At 34.6% G+C, this 25032-nt stretch overlaps 1 protein-coding gene and 1 long non-coding RNA gene across 3 annotated transcripts; both read left to right on the top strand.

The window, feature by feature from the left end:
- The first annotated feature begins 18613 nt into the window (after positions 1 to 18613).
- Positions 18614 to 20284, top strand: LOC110891777. Of its 2 annotated transcripts, none has more exons than XR_002565550.2 (3): positions 18614 to 18730; positions 19340 to 19424; positions 20133 to 20284. It is a non-coding gene; the product is annotated as an uncharacterized LOC110891777 (long non-coding RNA). The 2 variants fall into 2 exon arrangements; XR_002565551.2 differs by having other exon boundaries at positions 19327 to 19424.
- A 1808-nt stretch (positions 20285 to 22092) lies between these two features.
- On the top strand, positions 22093 to 24746 carry LOC110889636 (PH, RCC1 and FYVE domains-containing protein 1). The gene is made up of 6 exons (XM_022137198.2): positions 22093 to 22838; positions 22919 to 23131; positions 23387 to 23497; positions 23572 to 23940; positions 24032 to 24139; positions 24221 to 24746. Exons 1-6 carry the CDS (start codon positions 22497 to 22499, stop codon positions 24545 to 24547), a joined length of 1470 nt encoding a protein of 489 aa, XP_021992890.1. The 5' UTR covers positions 22093 to 22496; the 3' UTR covers positions 24548 to 24746.
- The last annotated feature ends 286 nt before the right edge of the window (positions 24747 to 25032 follow it).

Below are 25032 nucleotides of genomic sequence, written 5' to 3'. Positions count from 1 at the left end.
CGCCAGAGTTTCCTCTGTAACTGGAGGTGGCCACGCTTTCTAGCGTATCATTTTCTTTTCAAAATTCAATCAACAATTTTCCCAACATCAACAAACAATATTCAAACACTAAACTAGTCAAAACAAGAATAAATCGCAAACACATGAACTTGTAAGTTGTGTAAAAGTATGTAGTAATCTTCCATCATTTTTAGTAGACCTTTCTATCCTTAAAAATGAAATCGGTTTCTCGGAAATCTTATTTTTAAAGAAAATACAAGTTTACAACTTCTAGTCCAAGGATTACGAAAATATTTCTTTGTTAAATCTTTTCGTTACACAAGTGTCTACACACTTGTTTGTTCACAAAAATGATTTTAGTCATGAAAGATCCGGCTTTTAAACATGATTTGCATCATACACTTGGTTCTTCGAAAATACCACTTGTAGATCTTTAGATCTACTAGTTTAGAACTCCATTTTACAAGAAAAACTATTTTTACACAAGTTCATGTTTATGTATGAAAGGGTTCGTCATCTAGTAACTTTCCTACTTAACATAATGCTAGTTCATGTTTTATGAACATGATCTAGCGTGGTTAGATGACGATCCGTTCCACTACTAGCAACCAACAACATAAAATAACCATAACTAAACAAGATTCATGAGTTTTACACCATTATTTACTCTTTAACCACCATATTCATCATACTTTTAAGTCTTTAAGCTTTGATCTTTAGTGTTCATGATTTTTACCCGTTAAATCTCTTATTAACCACTTTAGACAAGATCAAGAGGGAATTAGAATCACTTACAACTAGCTCAAGGCTAGGGAAGAAATCAAGCAAAAACAAGGTGGATAATAGCGTTGTAGAGAGGTCCTTGTGATTCCGTAAGCACCGGGTCTCCTTATGTGAACTCTAGCACCTTGGATTCTATGTAAAATGGCAAGATCAAAATTTGAAAATGGGTGGATGTGTGTGGGAGCTTGCGGACGAGTATCAAAGAGAGGGAAGGAGAAAGAAATTTTTGTGAAGTGTTGTGGTGATTGAAAGTGGTTACCCTCTAAGCATCTTTATAGTCCATCATTCACCAATATCCATTGTATAAAGTGTATTCTAGATATGAGACATAAGTTAAAAAAATAATTAAAAGTGTAAGGGTTTGTCCCACATGGGGGAAAACCGATCGGATCAATGGGGGGGTGGGTATTTGGTTTGTTTTCAACTATAAGGTTAAGTACTAGTTATGTTAAGTTAGGAGTTTTAACAAGTTACTAGTGTGTTATGTATTATAGCGGGTGTTAGGGTATTCGGGGACCCTAACTGGCCCAGAAAAGGAAAAATAGTGTCATTGTCATTATCTTTATGTTCCGGGTAAAGTCCGGTTGTTCGGTTGGATACTGATCCGTTAAAGTGCTTAATAAACATTTAAAGTGTCCTTAATGTTATTTTTAGTGACACAATGAATTCCCGACACTTTGGAAAGTGTCTAGTATTATTTTTCCGAGTTTTTGCACTTTACTAGTTAGCTCAAATGCTGAATTTTGTATTAAAGTGCAGAATTTTGTGTTTAAAACATGTTTTAGGCACATCCGGTCACTATAACTAATACCTAGTGACGCAGTTCTATAATCCTCATTTCCCTACACTCCCTACTAGTGTAGTGATCTATTTTCGGCTCATACTGGCCTTAGAGACGGTGTCTGTCTGATGCTGGCTATGTCAGCACGTTTACTGGGTTATCCGTTCATTATGCTACTGTGCTATTGTGCATCAAGTTTGTCACTATAGTTCTGTGTAAATAAATGGAGTGACAGTAATTAAAGTATGATGCAAGCACATGTATGTATCGGAAATCACGTAGCAGTTTAACCACAATTGTAAGCAAGCACAGTAATTAAGCATTAATTAAATATTAATTAATTCGTATGGATACCTGATTTGGTGAGGGTTGTCACATTCTAAACCAAACCCTAGAACAAAATTACTCTGCCTCTTTATCTCTTCTCACAGAGTTTCTTCCGATTTGAAGGATCAGAGCAAAAAATTTAGTACTCACAGCATCAGCTTTCAAGTATGACTGGAATCTGATTGCCACCGGAAGAAACCGATGTCACACAACCGACGCGACAGCCATTAACTGCCGATCTGATCTTCGATGATGACCGCTCTATTGCTGCTGATTCGTGGTCAATCAAAAGCAACTACGGAAGTACTCTCAACGATGATCCGCGTCACGCTGACGCATCTGAAGCTCTTGCTGCACGTCAGGTTGCCGCATCTGATTACAGGTTAGGTTAGTGTTTGTTGATCGTAAATTTATAGTCGTTATTTGTTGATTGTTGTTACGAGTATTGAAATGGAAGTAAATTGTTTAGATCTTATTGTAGGTAAACTTGAATTTAACTCCGAAAACTGAGTTGCTTAGGTTGATCATATCCGCTGTTTGTTATTTGTTGTTTCTGTGATGGAAGTAAATTATTTAGATATTTTTTTCTATGTCAGTTTGGCTGTCTGCTTTGAATTAGGTTAAATTTGTTACAATTGATATAAATTTTTATATAATGTATGTGAGTTCTATTTTAACTCTGGGAAATGAGGTGTTAGTTTGAATAGGTAAGTACATTCGGCAGATGTTACTGTTGTTCATAGCAATGAGTTGCTGATGGAGTGTATGTGTTGTTGATTTCTGTTAGTGCTATATTAGGACTACTAGATTCGGAGGCGGTTATTTGTAAGGGTGTTGTTTTGTTTAGTTTGTTGAGTTTTAAGTGTGATTCAGTATCCGAAAGTGCGATGAAGCTTTTTGATGGTTTATATTTGGGGAAATGTTAGGTGCTGTTCAATTGGATTCATACATAGTCACTGTAACAGTTTATTACATTAGTAATTGTTATACTGTGATGTAGTGTCTGATACTTAGAAATAAGAAGAGCTTTAGATGGAAATATTGTGTCACTTGAACACCTTTGACCGTTGTTTTTTGCTTTTGTAGGGTTTTCTGTGGAGAGAGTGTTTGTTTTGATACATATGCCGCAAATGATTGGTGCTAATTTTCTTTATCTGACTTTGCATTTTTGAGTATGTAGCTCTGACATCAAGCACATGGTTTTAGAGTACTTGCTTAGCAATGGTGCTTCGATCATTGAAGGCTCTAACAATGAAGATGAACACGTTGATTTCGTTGACCATGATGATAATTCGGAAGGTTATTTTCTTCTTTTTTTCAGTTGTTGGATATGAAGCTTTAGGAATTTTTTATACAAGTTTTTGATATTCATCATAAATGGAACCAACTGGTTAGTGTTCTTTTATACACTAATGAATTCAAAAATCATATAATAGATATACAAAGCTCCTATCAGGTTTAGTTATGAAGTTATAATCAGTTCACTTGAGTTGATAGAGTCGTTAATTGAGTTCAATTTTGTGTTGTTGTAAATTAGCTAGGATTGTTGTATATGTTTTCTAGGCTGCTAACTTCACTTGGCCTGATCTAGATAGCTCTCTTCAAGCGTCAACGTGCTACGTGCTACATATTCAAAACTCTTCGAACTAAAGGAGCGAAAGGAACGATGTGGCTATCAACTAGAGGTGCCGCCCTGTCTACTCCCGTTGATGCCAGATATGATGATGGGAAGAAGAAAGGGAGGTGAGGCACACACAAAAATCATCTGCAAATGACTTGCCGTCCAAGATAAGTAGTTTTACCACATATAAGGTATGTTGTTTTTCTTCTAAAAACCGCAAATCGTTTTGCTGGAAGATGAAATGGTTCATTTGTTTAGTTTCGTATATGTTGGTAGAAAACTCGAATACTTTGATTGAATGTTAAGTTGTTCTTGAATTAAATTTTTTAAACTTAACTAAGCTGGGTATACACATGTGTTAGATGCCATGTGAAAGGAAATTGATGCTGGCCATTCATGTCAGCGAACTCCCAAACAAATTCAGTGAACTCCCAAACAAATATGTTTCAAAAAGCACCAGTTGGGTGCTTTTTCTCAGTATTTTAGTTTGTTTATATTGAGATTTTCATTTGCCATTAATTTCTCAGTATTCACATGTTGCTTTGATAGATTTTTACTGCAAATTGACAAGGATGGATGTCGTATCATAGAAGTTGCTTGATATGACATTTTTTTTTGAATTCTATCCTTTGATTTTTTCTACCATTATCTAGTTAAAAAGTATATGATGAATTGATTCACATGTAAAAATGGGTTCGGATTTAAACAAATAGTCTTTAGTGCGGGACTATGGCTTAGGTTAGGTTGGGTTGGGATGCCAACAAGCACTTTAAGTAAGAACTGTAAATTTAAATATAGATATTTAATGCAATGATCATGATTACAACATCAACGTTATTGTAACAGTTATTTGAATCTTTGAAGTAGGAATGAGCAAATAGTACCGAGTACCGGTTCGACCCGATACCGAATTTCCCGAACCGACTTGATTTTCGGTACCGATCAGTACCGACAATTAGCGTTTTCTATACCGGTCTGGCACGGTACTTATTGATGTTTACCGGTTGTTACCTACTTTGAAAAATACACTTTTGGCAACTTTTAATCAAACTCGTTTCCCTTTGAATAAAGTTTTCTTTTTTTTTTATTGTTTGACATAAAACAAAACCCAAATCGACCCATGGTATTCTATGTTGAATATTATTATGAGGGCAGATCCAAGTAAGTAGCTGTTAGAACTTCTATGCTAATGATTGAAGTAGAATCGTTGTTGAGTTATTATATATTTCAGAAGAAAAATGGGAAACAAATGAGTAGAAAAGTATGAGAAAAGGATACGAGAGTTGGCCATGCAAGTCAACTAGATATGAACATGACAAGGTCTGGCACATTTGTTGCAAATAAGGAGTTATGACACAACTAAGGAGTTACGGGATGTTTATTAAGTTCCTAACCCTATTGATTGTTTATTAAGTTACTAACCCTATTGCAAATCTTTTCAATGGAAAAGGATCATGTTAGTAAACAGGAAGGTGAAAGACTTTACCATCTGATACCAAAATCTCATATCCGTACAAGACCCCAGCCACTTGATGAGGCTACTTCATGGTCTTTTTAGAGTATGGGGTGTCTAGGGGCTTGGGTCGGGGGCATTGCTCGACACGTGTCTAGGGTGGGATCCACAACTTTATTAGTGTTATTAATATTTTTTGGATTTATTGACCAGCTTAAATTTTTTTCGTTTACCAAATTTTCTACAGGAAATGTAGAGGTTTCCGAAAATTTGATGTTAGTATGAAGATTTTTTATGGTTAGTTTATAATGCTATAATTCTGTATTATTTAATTAGTTTGAGGTATGTTTTATTGTCCTTTTTTTTACTTCAGCTACCAACAATTTCACATCTCGAGGCTTGCCAATTTTTTGTTGAAGATCATACAACTCAGCTCATGAACTCTTGCAAAATTGAACATTCAAACACCTAATTCAGGTTTGGTTTTAGAGCATCACAGCCAAGAGAAGTAAGAAAATATGTGCACCGGTTCATCAACATATCTTTGTTTCCCGGATGGACATGGCGGTTAATTATAAGCCTGGAGAAGCATACAATTAGGTATGAGTCATCATCTTCCTCACTAACAACATCATTAAACTAACCGGTACATTAACGCGTCAAATAAATGGAAAAAAGTCATATATTCGGTGGTTCAAACAACAGTTTGGTGGCTTTCGAGGTGTCGAAACAAGTTTATATTCCAGCAGGAGCAATTGAATTTCAGAAAGATCATGGAAGAAATTAAGCCTTTGGCTTCTTGTGGCTCAAAAACCGCTCCAAAGTGAAGGACCTTACCTGGGAGAAGTGGCTGGAACTTGATTTTTTAGGTACGGCGACTGGACTATTGATGTAATATTTTAAGTTAATAGTTTGGTTAGCTTCGGGTTTGGTTTTATACCATAATGCTTTGCTGTCCATTCAAAAAGAAAATGCAAATCTTGATTTCGATTATGTGAAATAGAAACACACACACGATCATTTATTAAAGTTCTTATTCTGAGCTGTTGTGTTTTGACCTACCTGAAACTTCCCAACCAAGGTAACAGTTTTCACTTTTCATTACACAAACTATATATATATATATATATATATATATATATATATATATATATATATATATATGCTCATAATTCTTAATCTTAATTTTTTTATGTTGGTATTGTGTTTCTATCTCACATAAAAAGGTATTACGATAAGTTAAAATGTAAATTGTTTATTTTTTTTAGAGTAAACTGCAATTTTACCCCCTGAGGTTAGGGGTCATTGGCATGTCTACCCCCCTAAAGAAATAATTGCAATTTTACCCCCCACTGTTCACTGTTATGTCGCACAATTACCCCCCGGCGTCAAAGTCAATGTTATCTTTAAACGGTCAAAGGGCATAAAGGTAATTTCACCATTTGGATCTTTATAATCCCCCTGTACTTCTCTTCCAACATCATTCTTACCCCCTAAGCTTCACTCACTGTACTTCTTCTTCACCCACCAACGATCCAGCTCCACCACCACCTCCATTGCTCCGGCGACCACAACGTCAACACCCACCGGCTTCCACTCCAGCTCCGGCGACCACAACGTCAACACCCACCGGCTTCCACTCCACAATGAGTGAATCGCAGAACCCCATGCTTCCACCTCCACTTCCGGCTACCACAAAGGCATCCACTCAAGCTCCGCCGATGCACCTGGCTGCCGGCGACAACCACCAATCCTCCCTGTTGTCTCTGATTTCAGGTATAAACATCGATCTTTCTGAACAAGGGAAAAACAGGGGGTTATTGAAACATCGATCTTTTTATGGTTGCAGTGGACATGAGGATTCGGTGGTCAGTCCGATCGATTGTGGTGTCCGTGGTGTTGAAAATGCGGGGCCGCCCTTTCCTGCACTTCCAGTTTCCCCCGCAGCAGGAAATGGTTGTGTAGTTGATGTTTTATATATTAGGATCTTTTGGTTAAATATATTAGGATCTTTTGGTTTAATACTGATCTACTTGTATATATATTAGGATCTTTTTGATTTAATATAATGTGCCTAGTTATGACCAATGTTTACAGTTTACATGATCATAGTTGATGATAGTTATATGTGCAGTTACTGAACATAGTTGATGACAGTTACATGTGCAGTTGGGATGTTTGATGTTTTGATCAAAATGTGCTTAATCAGTGGTTTGATACATTGTTAGTAATCATAACAGATTCTAGTGTGATTAATAGTCACAACATATTCTAGTGTGGTTAATAGTCAAAATGTGCAGCAGTGGTTTGCTTAATCAGTGGTTTGATACATTGTTAGTAGTCGTAACAGATTCTAGTGTGGTTAATAGTCACCACATATTCTATGTGTGCTTAATCAGTGGTTTGATACATTCTTAGTAGTCATAACAGATTCTAGTGTGGTTAATAGTCACCACAGATTCTATGTGTGCTTAATCAGTGGTTTGATACATTGTTAGTAGTCATAACAATGTATCAGTGGTTTGATACATTGTTGGTCAGATTGCAGCAGTTATGCAACAGATTCTAGTGTGGTTAATAGTCACCACAGATTCTATGTGTGGTTAATCAGTGGTTTGATACATTGTTGGTCAGATTGCAGCAGTTGTGCAACAGATTCTAGTGTGGTTAATAGTCACCACAAATTCTATGTGTGGTTAATCAGTGGTTTGATACATTGTTGGTCAGATTGCAGTAGTTACGCTTGAGTATAGAACACATTGCAACATGTATGCTTGAGTATAAAACACATTGCAGCAGGTAAGCAGGTATGCAACAGGTATGCTTGAGTATAAAACACAATGCAGCAGGTATGCTTGATTTTTTATCAGATACATTGAATGAAATTGTTAGTGCATAATCAAAATCAAATTACGTGTGAATTGATTCAGAATTAGGTTTCAGATCATAGAACAGGTTAAGATTTTTTATTATAGAATCATAGATCAGTTTTTTGATTTTGGCGGGAAGGGTTTTGGAAGTTGCAGGGGGTAATGTTGTATCTTAACTCAAAGTACAGGGGGTAATAACAAAGGACAAATTAGTAATTTACCAATGGGGGGTAATTGTGCGACTTAACAGGAATGTTAGGGGGTAAAATGGAAGGGTAATATAGTCATTTCAACTAAGAGTTAACAGATCTGTTATTGACTTTGACGCCGGGGGGTAATTGTGCGACATAACAGTGAACAGTGGGGGGTAAAATTGTAATTATTTCCTTAGGGGGGTAGACATGCCAATAACCCCTAACCTCAGGGGGTAAAATTGCAGTTTACTCTTTTTTTTTTTAACTTAAAGTATGTTTCCTTTTTAAAAAAGTAATTCCTAAACAATGTAATGACATTTTAAAGGTATAAATAAAAACCAAAATATATAACTGATCAATTTGTAATATAATACTATAATTGAGGGTTGTAACTTGTAAGTTACACGTCTACAAGGAAGTTTTTTCCGAGATTTGAATAATTTTGTTTTTTTCTTTCAATTTACATAGTAATAAATTTGAATCAAAATAATATGCTTTTGGTTGAAGCTGCGTTTAATGCGGGCATTAACCTAGTTTGATATATACTTAATAATTTTATTATTGTTTTTTTCACTAGAATTAAATAATTATTCTAGGTTGGGTATATGCTTCTATTAAATTGTAAGTGTTTTTAGATGCATCGCTATAATGGTAGGTGTACTGTTATAATTGGTTTAAACCTATCATTTATCGCACATTGCATCAACATGTAGAAAGAATATCATTTTTAAATATAACAATTCTAAGCTCCATTTAAAAAGAATTTAATTCTCGATTTTACGATATAATTCATAAAAATGATGAAATATATAAAAACGTGGGGATCGATCTCCACCTTTTTGTAACGTAAACTCTCTTGAATTCAAATTTTAGACGAGTGTTTTATTAATGAAATAAACAAATAAGCATAAAATGTGCATAAAACTAACTAAAATAATTGTATCTCATAATTTGAATGTATAATAAAAACATCATTCAACCCTATGTAATACATGTATTTTTTAACCTAATAATAAATTAAAAAACAAAGTAAAATGTTATAATAAGTAAACAGTACACCAAAGTTCATTTTTAACAGATAAATCTTGATAAATATATTTGTTAACATATAACATTATATTTTATTTAATACGTGCAATATACAAGTTTTTTAAACATATGTCTTTTTTATTATTTATTATATAAAATTATATTTATGCAACCCGTGTGGTACACAGGGGTTCTAACCTAGTTAATGAATAAACTAAAAATTCAGATTTGTTGATTAAATATCTAAAACGATAATTAAAGTCAATTATAAGTCTAAATGATCAATTTAAACTAAAAAAATATAATATAAATATTGTTTTAATAGGGTGGACTGGGTAATAAAGGTTCTCTAGTCTGTGAAGTGTGAAACCCCCTTTGTTTTTCTTGTAATTTGTAACCCGCCAATTCGACCCATAAGTTTGGGTTTTCTCCACTACAAATTTCTTATTTTGGGTTGGACTTCCTATAGTTGGGCCGGATATAGACCGACAAGCCAACCAGAGGTGTATTTGTAAAATTTTATATTAAATGTTTTATGATGACCATACTTTTACAAATTGCATATTATTTTATCAATCTGGAAATTTGAATAAAATAATACCGTATGTTTTCATTTGTAATTAGTAACTTCGAATTGCATTGGATAAACAACCTTTTAAATATATAATATTTTACAACTATTAATATGTAGAGAGTTTTGATAAAAGATTAAGATAGTGTTCGTTTCACATAATAGAATGGAATTTTGAGGGAATTGAAATATTGATTTCACTTCTTATTTTATTGATTTCAACAAGAAAATGACTTGAAATTGAACAACCTAAGGAATGGGATCTACATTCTAATTCCATCCAAATTTCATTCCATTTTGTAAAACAAACACTCCTAAATTACAAATCAAATTTCAATTCCTGCGCGAATTTTCATTTCAATTCCATTATAATTCATGAAACAAACACTACCTAAATATGTTCACTTTGACGATAAGAATTAATAATATGATTAGTTAAATTACATATGTGACAAACACTCTATTTGTAACAGAGAAAATATGTAATAATATTGGAAACCGTGTCTTCATCATATTAATATAAAGTTAATTACGTTTTTCTACAAGAAATTTTACAAAATTACTCTACAAAATATCAAAATTACTCTACAGGATCATTTGTAGAGTAATTTTGATAGTTACTGATAATTACAAAAATGTCACCGCGTTTTTTTGTCTTTTCCTTCAGTTCGTACGTTTTGTACGTTAACTTTATTTGTATTTGATCTTTTACCTATATTTCCTATATGCACCTTGAGATGGTGGGCGCTGACGAAGGACGGTAGTTGTCATTTGTTATTACTTTGTTCTTGTTGTTAACATCTACATGTCTTCGGGATTTTTAACATCCTTACACGGGGTCATCAGTAATTGATCATACCGTTGGCTGAAGAACCAACTAGGTGTTTAGAATGATAATAAAAAAACTAGTGTTCGTTGATGTGAAAGCAGTAAATATAATTATACTTTATAATGTTTATTTTATGTTGCAAAAATAATATAAATATATTTTCATAAGTATAATACATATGGAGAGCAGGTTCATCATGTCACTTGAGATTTGAGTATGCACGTTACAATTCCTCATGGTCTGCTAATCGTTTAAGTGGGGTTAGTTCCACACCACACTAGCAATTATCTAACAAAATAATTTCTCGATAAAAAAAGCTTTAAGAACCAAAAAAGTAAGAATTAATTTGCATCACATGACATTGAGTGTTAGGTAGGCTAACAATATCATTATTATTATATACTAATCACCTAAAAAGTGGTCACTACTCAGTAGTATACTTAATTACAAGCCAATACTATATCCTCGAAGCTCATTTGTATAATACACAAATTATTAGAAAATTTAATCATTTATTCGACCCTTTTAAGTTTTATCCAACATATAAAATGGTTAGGAGACCCAATTAGAACGTATAAAATCAATCTATTATCATAAAAAAGTGACGTGTTTAGGCACACTCTATTCTTTCATACGTAACTGATTTTTGCTAGTTATCAATTTCAAATCCGGTTGATAATAAGGTAGCCCATTAAAAGCTTGGATGTATGCATCAATATATTCGATTTATGTACAATTAGACTTGCACCCCTATGACTACTTTCGCCGTAAGTTTCTTCAATGTGTTAGGGGAAGAGGTAGTGAATGTAATCAACTTGCTACGCTCTAATGTGTCGGTAATGTGGGTTCATTTTCGTCTTTATGGGTCTCAACTTGATAGCAACTTGATTAGACTTAGCTATGTATCTAACAAAACTATTGTCAAAAGAAAGGACTTTAAGGCCTACAGATAGCAAAAGTAAGAATTTATTTATATCATGTGCAATTGAGTGTTTGGTAGGGGCTAACAATTAATGATAGTTAAACGGGTGGGTTTTGATAACAGTTTAAAATGGGTTTGAACTAACGGGCCATGTGTCAATTTAGACAGGTTGGTCCATTGAAGTAACTCTTTCTGATTTTTCAGTTTCTTTCTCATATTTTTATTTCCTATATGAAAATATAAAATCTTCAATAAATGTAACTTCGGAGGTCTAAGGGGTGAAGCTTTAAGGGGCAAGGGGGTGCACCCGTCTCCGTCAATGTTTCAATTAGTAGTGTAATTTTTCTGATTTTTTGTTTGAAAGTTTTTAAATTATATAGGTCCACCCCGCCAATTATTTTGCCTAAAAATTTCCCTGCCTCTTCCAAGTTTATTGTCCAAAAAAATTATACATATTTTCGTATTGAGTTAAAAAAATGTGAAGAATTGGGCTATTAGTATTTTTTTAATAATTGTTTTTAAACTTGAAGCGAGTTTAAATAAAGTCTGAAACTAGTTTTTACATAAATGAAACTCGAGGTTTCAAATTTAGTTTTTTTATGTGTAAAAACAGGTCCTTTGAATTAATGAAGATTATTTAGTTTTATTTAGAGTTATTATTGTTTGACCCGAATCGAATAGCTTACCCGAACATATAATTTGAAATATAGCGTTAGGTAAAAAAAATTGGGTCCTATGACTTTCCGCGTTTTCGCCCCCGCGAAACTTTTGGTGAAGCTCCGCCACTGGCTACAAACGAATCAAACGAATACGAACACAACCATGTTTGTGTTCATTTGCTAAGGAAATAATTTGTTCACAAATTGTTATAAACAATTACCAAACGAGATTTTTGTGTTTGTTCATTAAGGAAATGAATGTGTTAGTTCATTAAGGAAATGAATGCGTTCGTATTTGTTCATTCATTTTAGGTACCGAACAAAAGCGAACACAGACGAACACAAGCGAAGCTTCATGAAAACAGTCGAACACAAATGAAGGCAACAAAACACAAACAAACATATTTATGAGCATAAATGAACACCACCTACCCCTATCTTGTACTGAGAATGACGAAGAACACGGGCGCAAAAACCCTAAATCGGATACGGGAATGAGAGCGGGGTGTAGTCTCGTCTGCTTGGAATGAGAGCGGGAACGAAATTTTTAACTAGGGTTTCAAACAAGTAAACAAGTAAGAAGTAACACTGATACGATGCTTAATAAATAATTTATAAGTGAGAATTTTGAAGTACTTAAATGAAAAATAAAATTTAAAAACCCTAATAAACTATCGAACACAAACGAACACGTTACCGAATGTTCATGAACATAAATGAACGAGCGTTGCCCCTGTTCATGTTCATTCGTTTAATTAAACAAACAAACTTCCTAGTTCATGTTCGGTCATTTATTAAACGAACAAACTTCCCGCCGAACAATTCACGAACTGTTAGTTAAACGTTTGGTTCGTTTGCAGGCTGCAGTTCTATATATATGAGTTTTATACAAAATTTTAAAAAACCAAAAGAGAACGAAAAATAAAAGTCACAGCAAAAGAACTCATTAAGCTAAGTCAAATCATGTATTAATAATCATCTATATACAAGTTATATAAATATAACTAAAGAAATAAAAGAAGAGATCCAAACTATAAACTCCGATGACCAATGTTACGTGCCGGCTATATATTTAATTTATTAGATTTGGATTAAATTAATTTAGTTTGGTTATATTAGCTTAATGCTTAAGAGTTTTATGACCTTATTAGCTTAATGCTTAAGAGTTTTATGAGCTTAATAATTAATTGTTTAGTCTTGCCTTCAATCATTCAAATTATTTATTTAATATATATAGTTGGAAAGGGAAAAGATCAAATAGGAAGTTAATTTTCGCTAGGAATGATAGGAAGCCATAGGATTATGACATGTGGCAAATTTTAAAATAAAGAGAAAGGGTATTTTAGTCAATCCAACTCCTTCTTCTTCCTTTTTCAAAACCCAGTAAATTCAAAAACCCACCATTTTCAAAACCCACCATCTTCAACTATTTCTTCACTTTCTATCTCAATAATCACGACATTATAGTGCGATTTTCATCACAAATCAATGATTCAGAACCCGATCAACGTGTTCTTCAGCTTTTTTTGAAGAAAACCCAGTTTAATTTCATAAAAAAATCTCGTTTTTTCCGGTGATTTTGGAGATAATCACTCGATTCGTTCGATTCGAGCGTTGATAAGTGTTTCTATCATTCAAATTTCGTCAATTGATGAAGAAATCGGCTTCGATCCATGTAAGAAATTCTTTAATTTCATTTTCATGATCTGGGTTTTTGATTTAGTCATTGCGTTTTACGATCTTTGCGGGGTGTAACACCCTAATTCGTAAATGACTAAAGTCGCAGCGGAAACACGTACCATAAAATTTCTTTCCTTATAATTACCTTGACTTACTTAAAACTTCATTTTAACACAACCTTTTTCACATGAAGTCATCAACCGACTCATTTACAATTAAATACATGACATGGGTTTTCTAAATTTCAACACCAACGTTCCCGTACAATCCGTCTTGTGACTCGATCCTCGATCTCTAATCCTTGAAGATCCTCATGTCTCGTACAACCTGCACTCACCACATTAAAATTTATAACATTAGTACGCATTATAACATACAAGATCTATTCACGTTCACTTTCCGTTCCGTTAACTCTTTTACATCCCGGCTTCCCATCTAGTCATAAAATCCATGGTGAGGCATCCTTGCTATTCCTGCGTTACACTTCATTCGCCAGTCACGCTTTTAATATCATTAGTACTCAATTTCATTGAAACACATGCGTACCGACCTTCATACATACTTATACATTTTTCCTATGTTCACACATAGTTAATTATGTATATAAATACATACCCACCTATAAACACAACTACGTTAATACATGCATATCTACATACACCCACATCCATGTCATCACGCACACTCGTGACATTATACATATATACATGCATACATCCCTACTTGGATACCTTTCAAACTCATACATGTCTACTCTTATACATACCGTCATATAATCACGTACTTACTCACATACTTGTAAACATACATCCATACCTATCTACACATGTTCATACACTTAAACTTATAAAAACGTAGGTTAAATTAGTTGTACGTAACTTGAAACGCGTTTAAACGAGTTCCCGATACAAAACGGAGCAAACGAACAATTTTCGCCAAACAGCCACCTCGTCGCGTAGCGCGACGGGCCGTCGCGCAGCGCGACGCCCTGAAACAAACAGAATGTTTGTGCTGCTGTGCTGCAGATTCCCAGCACGTCCGCGTTTCACGGAAACGGTCATAACTTCTTCGTTAATGGTCCGTTTTACCCGATTCTTTTTCCTACGCGTCTGTAATTTAATTCTCCATCTTATGGAGTTAAGATCCGACATCCGGATTAACAAAATTTCAGACTTTTAAGTCTTCGGCTTACTACCCTTTTTACCAAGAATTGACCCGTTCATAATTCTATCACATAACTTGTTTGTTTGATCTTAACTTCATATGAATTGATAATATCAAGGTCATTTGTCATAAAAGATTCATTCCCGGTTAATTTATATTTTATTTCACCCGTTTGCGCTCATAAGCTTATTTATTCGACCCGTTTGGTCCCACAAACTACCTTCAACTATCTATATCAATACTTATCTTAATGCTTTCAATTATTTCATACCGTACATAGCTTCCCTTCATTTACAAACAAGAAATCCTTATGTATACTAAGAAGCGAGTCGAAAGTCACTTACCTCATAGACCCCATGCTTCTTACTTGATATACCGCTTCCCTTGTCTTGCTAACTCCGAAGGTATAAGTCCACATTTCCGAGGGCCTATCCTTCATTAACATTTACATACACATGAATGTTAATCCACAAGCCAATGGTAATTAATCACATCAACAATCGGCTTTCATGTCATGTTGACTTCCGAGCATTCAATATCAACACACGTACTTGTGATCCTATCCACCTAACCTTTTCACATTTAGACTAATCGTTGCAACATGGTCCTAGCATTAATGCTTTCGATTAAGATTCTACATGTCATCCCTCACAACACATTACTTTCATGTTTACCAAACTAATGAATCACATAATATGTATCATTTACAACAACAAGGTTCATGGACCTCTAAGACGCCATCTTTTACCGATTACATGACTATTATAATTGAAACATGAAATTCACTCAAGACACCTTCCTTTTTGCATATTTACTAACACTAACACAACCAACTCATTATGCTAGGAATTTACACTCTTCACGGACACAATATCATCTATTACCACTAGTTAAGCGTTTCATCAAACACTTGGTGTGCATACAACCTACTATGCATAGTTTACAACTAGTTTAGGCATAGTCATCTCCTTCTAAATCCCAATCATTAAGAGAGTGCTCAAAATCACATTCCATTCATAGAATTAACCCTAGACTAACATCACATAACCTATTTCAAGCTAGGAACAAGTACATCAAACAAGAATTGGACATGGGTAGAACACCCATGTCGCCACTTTCATTCATAATTGTGGGTTTCACTTCAAATCATCAAATTAATTGAACCTGTTCATAACACATGATCTAAATGGTGATTCTAACACCTCTACATGCACAATTTCATACAATTTCATAGTTTGATCATAACCCAATTCATACAAACATCATCAAATCCAAAATTACAACTTACCATGTGTTTGTTAGGGCTAGATGATCGTGTATTTGGGTCCATGCACAAGATTAAATCTTGAATTCCACTCTGTTTCTGTGATTTAGGGTTTGAGAGGGCTCCCCCTCTTTTTCTTCTCCTCTGCTCGAACACACACATACGCCCAGAATGGGCTTTTGTGTTTTTAATTTTTTTTGTTTTATATTTTGCCTTCCTCTTTGTCCATTTTCAACCCCTCATGTTTGTCCCTTTTTCATACTTATCCCAACTTCATATCCTTATTTGTTTTAAACAAAGCATTTAACTAGGTTTAATAACCTAGTTATTACATTTCCTTCTTTTAGATGTAGTAACATCCTAGCAACTAAATAGTTCGAGTTTTGGGGTGTTACACCTTGTGTTAGCCACTAAAGCATAAACGGGTATAACTTTAGTCATTTAGTACTTCTAACCACACACACACTTAACTACGTTAAATAACCTAGTTATTCATTTCGTGCTAAGTCATATAAGAACACATGGCAATTATAAACATTCGGGTTTTGGGATGTTACACGGGGGTCCGGGGGCGGCAGCCCCGGTAGCGGGGTCCTAGGGGCGGCAGCCCCTGGCGGGGTCCAAGGGGCAGAGCCCCTGGCTGGGGTTGAGCTGACCTGGCTCATTTCAAAGACAGTAAATTAATTTTCCAGAAATTGCTGTACTAAAAAACGCATCAGAAAAATTAATTTTCAAGAAATTGTCTCATTTTGAAGACAGTAAATCGTAGACAATTCAGACAGTTCACAGTGACAGACAGTTTTATGTGTCCATTGCGTTTTAGAAATAAGAGAGTTTTATGTGGTTTCTGGCTATTGCGTTTTAGAAAAAAAAAAACACATTTTTAAGTGTTTTTAGTCATTGCGTTTTAGGTAAAACACATTTTGTAGGTGTTTTCAGTCCATTGCGTTTTAGAATGAGTCATTTTTAAGTGTTTTCTGGCCATTGCGTTTTACATATAAGACATTTTTTTGTGTTTTTGGTGCATTGCGTTTTAGGTAAAACACTTTTTTATGTGTTTTCAGTCCATTGCGTTTTAGAAAACAGACATTTTAAGTGTATTCTGGCCATTGCGTTTTACGAATGAGTCATTTTTTTGTGTTTTTGGTGCATTGCGTTTTAGGTAAAACACATTTTTATGTGTTTTCTGGCCATTGCGTTTTACAAATAAGACATTTCTGTGTGTTTTCTGGCCATTGCGTTTTACAAATAAGTCATTTCTTTGTGTTTTTGGTGCATTGTGTTTTAGAAAAATGTCATTTTTAGGTTTTTTTTCATTGCGTTTTACGTAACTGGTGATTTTTCTATTGCGTTTTACGCAACTGGGTTTAAATTTTTTTTAAAAAATATAGCAATAGTATACTCGTTTTTTTTTTTGAAACGTAATAGTATACTCGTTTTAAAGATAAAAAAACGCTCGTTTTTTTGGTGCAATTTTTATAAAAAAATAATGTCGTATGAAAGAGTTATTGACGTTTAAAAAATGGGGGGGGGGGAATTGGAGGAGAGCGAAACTATTGGCTTGGATTGACTAGAATGCCCTTGAACAAACTCACGCGCCTCTTTTCTTCTTTTCAATTTCCCTGATTTAATCTTAGCCCTTGATTAACTTAATGGATGGTCAAGATCACTTCCTATCCTTCCTAGCCAAATAAACTTCCTATTGTATCTCCACCTTAGTTGGAAAGTGGAAAGTGGGTATGAATAGTAATTTAAATTTTAATAATAATATATAGTTTTTTCATATTTTTATAATAATATATAGTTTTTCTGTTATATCTTATTTACTTTTAACCTTAATAATATTTTTGTAATTTTTAACTTTTAATGATTTTCTTTTCTTTAATATTATGGATATTGTCTGAACAACATCGATACAGGTACCGTATAACATCGGTATAGTTTTTTATCAGCGAGCTTATTATTATAATTTGCTAATTATTATGTATGATTCGATAAAAATTCTAGCCGAACAGGTCAGTAATTTGAATTGTATAATAATATATATTTTTTTCACATTTTTATAATAATATATAGTTTTTCTATGATATCATATTTACTTTTAAACTTAAACATATTTCTTTAACTTTTAACTTTTAATGATTTTCTTTTCTTTAATACCATGGATATTGTCTGAACAGTATTTGTAACACTCCAAAAATGGGTTTGGTAATTTAAACCCGGTTAATATAAAGGAACGGGTAAAAGTACTGTTAGGAGTAAAAGTGAACCCGTAAATGAATATTAACTAGGGATAATTAACCTGGTTGAATATTAGTATCGTTGGTATTAAACGAAGGATTGTTGCCTTATTTAATTAAAACGAAACATGAGGGACCAAAGTGAACAACTTGAAAGTTGTTCTATTAAAAGAAAACAACACACACACATCGTGTGTGTGTGTGTGTTCGTGAACGAGCAGGGAAGGCTCCCATGGAGCCAAAACCCTAAACTTCATCAAATTCTTCAAATTGAAAGACTAAACGAAGCCCAAATTCACAACCGAACATAAATTAACGATCACCTTCACAAGGGGATCACAAGGTATGTCTTAAAACTTAGATTTGATGATCTTGTTTGAAGTGGGTTATGATTAATCCATGAAATTGTATGAATTTAAGCATGTAGAGGTGTTAGAAACACCAAATAGAACTTGTGATATGAATAATTTCAAGTAATTGGGTGATTTAGAATAAAACCCATTGCATGAGTGTGAAGATGATGATCATGATGAACTTGAAGATGTTATAGTGTGATCTTGTGATGTATAGGGTGTTGTATGATAGGCTAAGATAGATAAACTTGATGTGGAATTTATGATTATGAGATTTTGCTTGAATGTAATGGTTCATAAGATGAAATAAGGAAGAACATGCTTAAAGCACTTGTACATTATGCTTAGAAAGTGATACGCGCACCAGGTGTTTGATGAAATGCTTAAGAGAAAATGATAAGTGAGATTGTGTGCTAATAATGAATAAATGTATGTAGAATGTGATGATGATGTATTAGATAATAGATTTGTATAAGGAATGTGTTTTGAATGAATTACAAGTGGGAAATTAGTTTGATAACATGATATGTTTAGAAACCTTCACTAAAAGATATGTATGCTAATCATGTTATGATGAATGCGATAGCATGTACGGATAGGAGTCATGTCAACATGGACACAAGCATGGAAGGGCAACGGGCCAAAGATAAACAAGGAAGCTATGCTTGAACTCGGACGCACGAGGTAAGTGAATCCCGGACTTACACTTTAGATGTAAAATGTATTGTAGTATGATGATTATTGTGAATCGTGTGAGAGAGTATGAGACAATGGAAGTAATAAGGTAAGTTTACGGTGAATGAGTCGAAAGTAGTTAAGAAATAGTTTCTATTAAGTATAGGTAAGAAGGAAACTTACATGATGATATTATGCATAAAGATGAAATAAGTAGTTATACGCGTAGGTATGGGTTTAATTGTAAGTAAGTAATTGGGACTCATAGGAGAGTATGACTATGAACACGTAAGTATGGAGAATTATGTATATACAATTTACATGTATTAATGGGTATGTTTAGGACTTACAAGTAATATTGTGTAGAATGTAAATTTGTAACTACATGTACGGATAGAAAGGGTATGTATGCATGAATTGGAATTTAGTCATATGCACAATTGAATGAGACTTGTTAGGCGTATACATGGATATGTTTGTATGAATGAAATCTAATGATGCTAACCATTTTCCTATTGAGAATGAAATGGAGATGCAGGTATACTTGTGATGGAAGTTGAAGGTAGACACCGAAATCCAATGCGGGTGGTTTGAATGGATGGATAAATGGTCTATCATAAGCGAAAGCATGATATGTTGACTCCTAATTATGCATGTTTAAATTTTATATATGATGACTCCGGTTGCTAATAATGTGATTGTACGTGGTGTCTGCAGGTTGTACAGAACTGTGAATTCTCATCATGAAGTGTAAGCGGTCGAAGATCGAGTCAAGTCCTGGATTGTACGTGTGGGTGCATGGTCACGTAATTTAATATAAGTATGTCAGATTGTATAAATTTATAGAAAGCATTAATGTATTTAATGTAAAAGAGTGATTTAATGTATTTCTAGTATGTTAGATTGAATATAATGAAAGAAAATTTTTAAGTTCGTATTTCCGCTGTGACTTTTGGTTAAAACGTGTTAGGGCGTTACAGTATTGGTACCAGTACCGTATAACATCGGTATAGTTTTTTTATCAGCAATTTAAAAATTTTCTAATATGACGTCCTCATGTGCTTATTATTGTTTATGATTCGATAAAAGTTCTAATCTAATGGGTCGTATATAGTTGATTTTTTTTATCATCACAAATCGAATATATACTGACAAAACAACATCGATAGCAATATCGTCTTCATTTTATAGTCTTTTCGACGTGGCGGTACAAAATTTGTTGAACACGGACTTATATTTGTAATAAAGTATTTCTTAATATCGTAAGCTATATCGAGTGTTTGTACGATATCAGTACCGTGATGAACCGATACTGAACGAACAACACCGATATCGATACGAGTATTCTTTTTATGGTTTTCAATCAATGTAAAACATGTGTCGATTGCTATGTCGAGTGCAATATCGTACTAGTACCATAATGAACTAGACCCGCAGCGACGCGCGCGGGAATAGATGCCAATGAATAGTATTTTAAATATTATAATAATATATATAGTTTTTTAATACTTTATTATTTTCTTTACTTTTTAAGTTGGATAAGCTTGGTGTCAAGCGGTACTGCTATTGAAAATATCGGTACAGTCCGGTTCGTTATCGGTACATAAAGGTAAAAACCGGCACCAGCCTGGTACAGAAGACGCCAAAAGTCGGTACCGAATTTATTTTGAAAATCTTTTAAATTGGGAAATTCGGTACTGCTACCCAGTACCATTTGCTCACCCCTGATCACGGGTACCGTACGAACAACAACAGTATAGTGCAACTTTTTTTGTTGATTTTCTTCAACTTTTAATAAGTTCTTTTTTTAGTTTCAGGGGTAGGGATGAGCTCGGTTTGGGAAATTCGGTACCGGTACCCAGTACTATTTGTTCATCTCTGACCACGGGTTTCATACGAATTCATTAGCATACAACTTTATTGGTTGATTTTCTTTCGATTATCTTTTAGTGATTTTTTCTATATTTTCTCTTTGTTCTTGTCAGCGCTTCCGTACGCAACGCACTCGTAGTGATTTCAAAACACATATAAACACAGACTAAATAACAAAAGACGTTCGCCGCAACGCGACGATAGTAAAAAAACCTAGTTAGTTTTTAAAATGGGTTTCTATTATCCATATCAATGGCTTTACATTTGTTAATTAGTTTATATTTGTACTTGGAGTCACATATACAAAAAAAAATTCCCATGGTATGTGGTCGCATCCCATCCCATTAGCCTAAGTCCGTAACTAACCGACCTTAAAATTGTACGACATATTCATGATAAACGAGTTAAATAGGTTACGTGATATGAGTGTGCATGTTAGAGCTTATGTTTTTTTTACACAAATAAAAATACAAGTCGTCTTTATAACGAACAATTTCAACTCATCAATCCGTCACGCTAACATGACATACACACCTCGTTTACGTTTATGCCTAACAAACACTCCCAATGATGAACATCAAAAGGATTGTAAAAGCATGATAAACTTTCAATCACTAAAATCATAGAAAACAAAGGCCAAAGTGACTAGATTCTCACCACCATCATCTTCCTTGAAACAACATGAAAGCTTGATGAACAAGTTGAGTACACCATGGTGTTGTTTGGTGAGTGCCAATCTGACACCAATTTCCATATTCACTTACACATCACCACCAATAACAACCCTCCACGTGTACATGCCAGAGTGGTTCACACTTAACACCCACAAAACCGGCCACCGATTCCTTCTCTCTCTACTTTTGTCAAAAATAAGTCTAGAGAGAGAAAGAGCAATTGTCGCCATTAATAAAGCTCCACTCCTGTTTCTTCTTCAACTCCAATTTCACAATAATAATCGAAACCCCTGTTTTCAATTATGTTTTTTTCTTGCTAATTTCCCTCATTTTCCCCACCGTTTTCCTCCCAATTTCGATCATCTTGTTGCTGTTTTGTTGCATCTGATGTTTAATTTCGACTCAATTAACCATCAATCACCAATAAATTCTTCTAATTTCCTCCACCCCACATACTCTTGTTCATTTTCCCGTTTAAATTTCATCAAATTCCGTTTCAAAATCTGATCTTTTTTCCCCAATTTTGACCCACAAAATGGGGGATCGGTTACGATCATCTACACTTGAAGACTTGCCGTTGCATTTGATTCTTGAGATTTTGACATCTGGGTGTCGGTTAAGTGGGTCGGATCTTGTCTGTTTGGAGCTTACTAGTTCGGTTTTTAGAGGCACTCATGGGTTTGATAATCAAAAGTCAAAGTCTTTGGTTGACTTTGCTGCTTTTCAGCTTTGTAGGTCTCATGTTGTTTATAATTGCTTGAGTTTTAAGGCTCAGGATGAACTTGTGGGTCGGTGTGGTCAAAATTGGAAAAGGGTTTTGAGATTTTTGCAGTCTGTGAATCAGTCTTCAGATGTTGTTCTTACCACTTCAGGAAATGTATGATTTTAGGGCTTTTTTTATTTAATTTACTGATAGTTTGTTGTTAAATTGATGATTTTTTGTTGTGTGGTTATTAGAATATGCAAATTAGAAGTGGAAGGTATCACACATTGTTGATTAAAGATGCAACTGTTTACTCATGTGGTTCAAGTTTATGTGGTGTTCTTGGTCATGGTCCGGAAACTACACAATGTGTCGCGTTTACGCCGATTAAGTTTCCACATCCGGCCCATGTTACGCATGTTTCGGCCTCGCATAATCATGCCGCGTTTGTCACACGTTTGGGAGAGGTTTGCATATGTCTCTATCTAGCTTTACATTGAATTAGAATAAGCATACCGAGTAAAATCCCACTTATTTGGCACGATATGGGGACGGTGGGAACAAAGAGGCTGTTTCTGGTGAGACCCTCGGGTTAAAAAAAATCCCATATTTTTTCCTTTTGCCATATAAAGTGTTGTAAACATGATAAAGCGGATAACATAGAGCGAACTTAGATCTTGATGAACGTGAAATGCCGTAATTTTGACTATTGATGTTTGTAGGTTTTCACATGTGGTGACAATTCGTCGTTCTGTTGTGGGCATAGCGATACAAATCGTCCAATATTCAAGCCTCGGCTTGTCGAATCATTAAAGGAAGTCCCTTGCCAACAGGTACGGTTGTTTTAAAGGTATGTTTATATGCACACTAGTGTTTGAAGTTTAAAGTATAAACTACATTGTTTCAGGTTGCTACAGGGGTTAGCTTTACTATGTTTTTAACAAATGATGGTCAAGTTTACACGTGTGGGACGAGCGGACACGGTCAGCTCGGTCACGGTGACACCTTGGACAGACCAACACCAAAACTTGTGGAATCGCTTGTAACCGTTGGTCCAGTTGTTCATATTGCTGCTGGTCCAAGCTATGCGCTTGCTGTCACTAGTGATGGAACCATTTATTCGTTTGGGTCTGGAACCAATTTCTGTCTTGGTCACGGTGAGCAGCATAGCGAACTTAACCCGAGACCGGTGCAGTGGTTCAGGAGAAAAGGGATTCATATTGTTCGCGTGTCTGCTGGTGATGAACATGTTGTTGCACTTGATTCTAATGGTTATGTGAGTCTAAACTCAAGTTTAAACCACCCCGTTTCAATCCACTAATCGCCATTTTTAGTCTTGAATTAACCGTTTTGTAAATCAAATTCAGGTTTACACATGGGGAAAAGGGTATTGTGGTGCACTTGGCCACGGTGACGAGATCGATAAAACGACCCCTGCGCTCCTTGCGAGCCTCAAAACTCACCTTGCGGTTCAGGTTCGTATCCGTTTTCAAAACACAAATGAACACTGTTTTTCTTTTATCTACTACATTTTAGTGAAATATGATTATTTATAGGTGTGTGCAAGCAAGCGAAAGACGTTTGTGTTGACGGATAATGGATGTTTATACGGATTTGGATGGATGGGATTCGGGAGTCTAGGGTTTCCGGATAGAGGGGTATCGGATAAAGTTTTGAAACCGAGCATGCTTTACAGTCTAAAGGGTCATCATATATCGCAAGTGAGCACGGGTTTGTATCACTCGGTTGTAGTGACAAACGAAGGTCGGATATTTGGATTCGGAGACAATGAACGAGCGCAACTCGGGCATGATAAGTCGAGAGCTTGTCTCCACCCGACTGAAACCTCGGTTGAAGAAGCAAGTGAACATGGTGTTTGTTGATAGATAGTTGCTGGTTTTGTTTGTTTTAGATATTATTGCAATAATCAAGATTGTTTGTGTGGATTTGAGGCAAGTTATGATGGCTTGTTTTATAATAATTATTTAAAATCTCTATTGATGTATGTTTTACATCAAAGAGAATATTATAAACTTCTGTAACCATGTAAACTATCATATGAAACAAAAGCTTCTGAGGTAACAACGACACTACACCTGACAATTTCTTATGAGAATAACACAGTGACCTTTAATGTGTTCAAGAAACAATACAATCCTGTGTCATTCATTATATGTTACAGTTTTTTTATTCAATTCTTTTTTAAAATTTGGTTTATACAATTTTTTTAACGGCAAACACACACCCCTCTACAATCTATACTATTAAAGTCCACATATTATCATTGTTTATAAAAAAGAAAAACACCAGATGTCACTACGCCAAGAAACTATAAGAAAAACCAGATAATATAAGCATAATAGTGTTT

This window comes from Helianthus annuus, chromosome 11 (genome assembly GCF_002127325.2).
Source record: "Helianthus annuus cultivar XRQ/B chromosome 11, HanXRQr2.0-SUNRISE, whole genome shotgun sequence".
NCBI lineage: Eukaryota > Viridiplantae > Streptophyta > Magnoliopsida > Asterales > Asteraceae > Helianthus > Helianthus annuus.
This window is presented reverse-complemented; position numbering and strand designations above follow the sequence as displayed.

Bases quoted from the DNA above. Each gene is read 5' to 3' on its own strand.
- LOC110889636 (XM_022137198.2), top strand. From the start codon at position 22,497: ATGGGGGATCGGTTACGATCATCTACACTTGAAGACTTGCCGTTGCAT. The intron at 23,941-24,031 runs GTGAGTCTAAAC...AATCAAATTCAG, and splicing joins CACTTGATTCTAATGGTTAT to GTTTACACATGGGGAAAAGG. The intron at 24,140-24,220 runs GTTCGTATCCGT...GATTATTTATAG, and splicing joins AAACTCACCTTGCGGTTCAG to GTGTGTGCAAGCAAGCGAAA.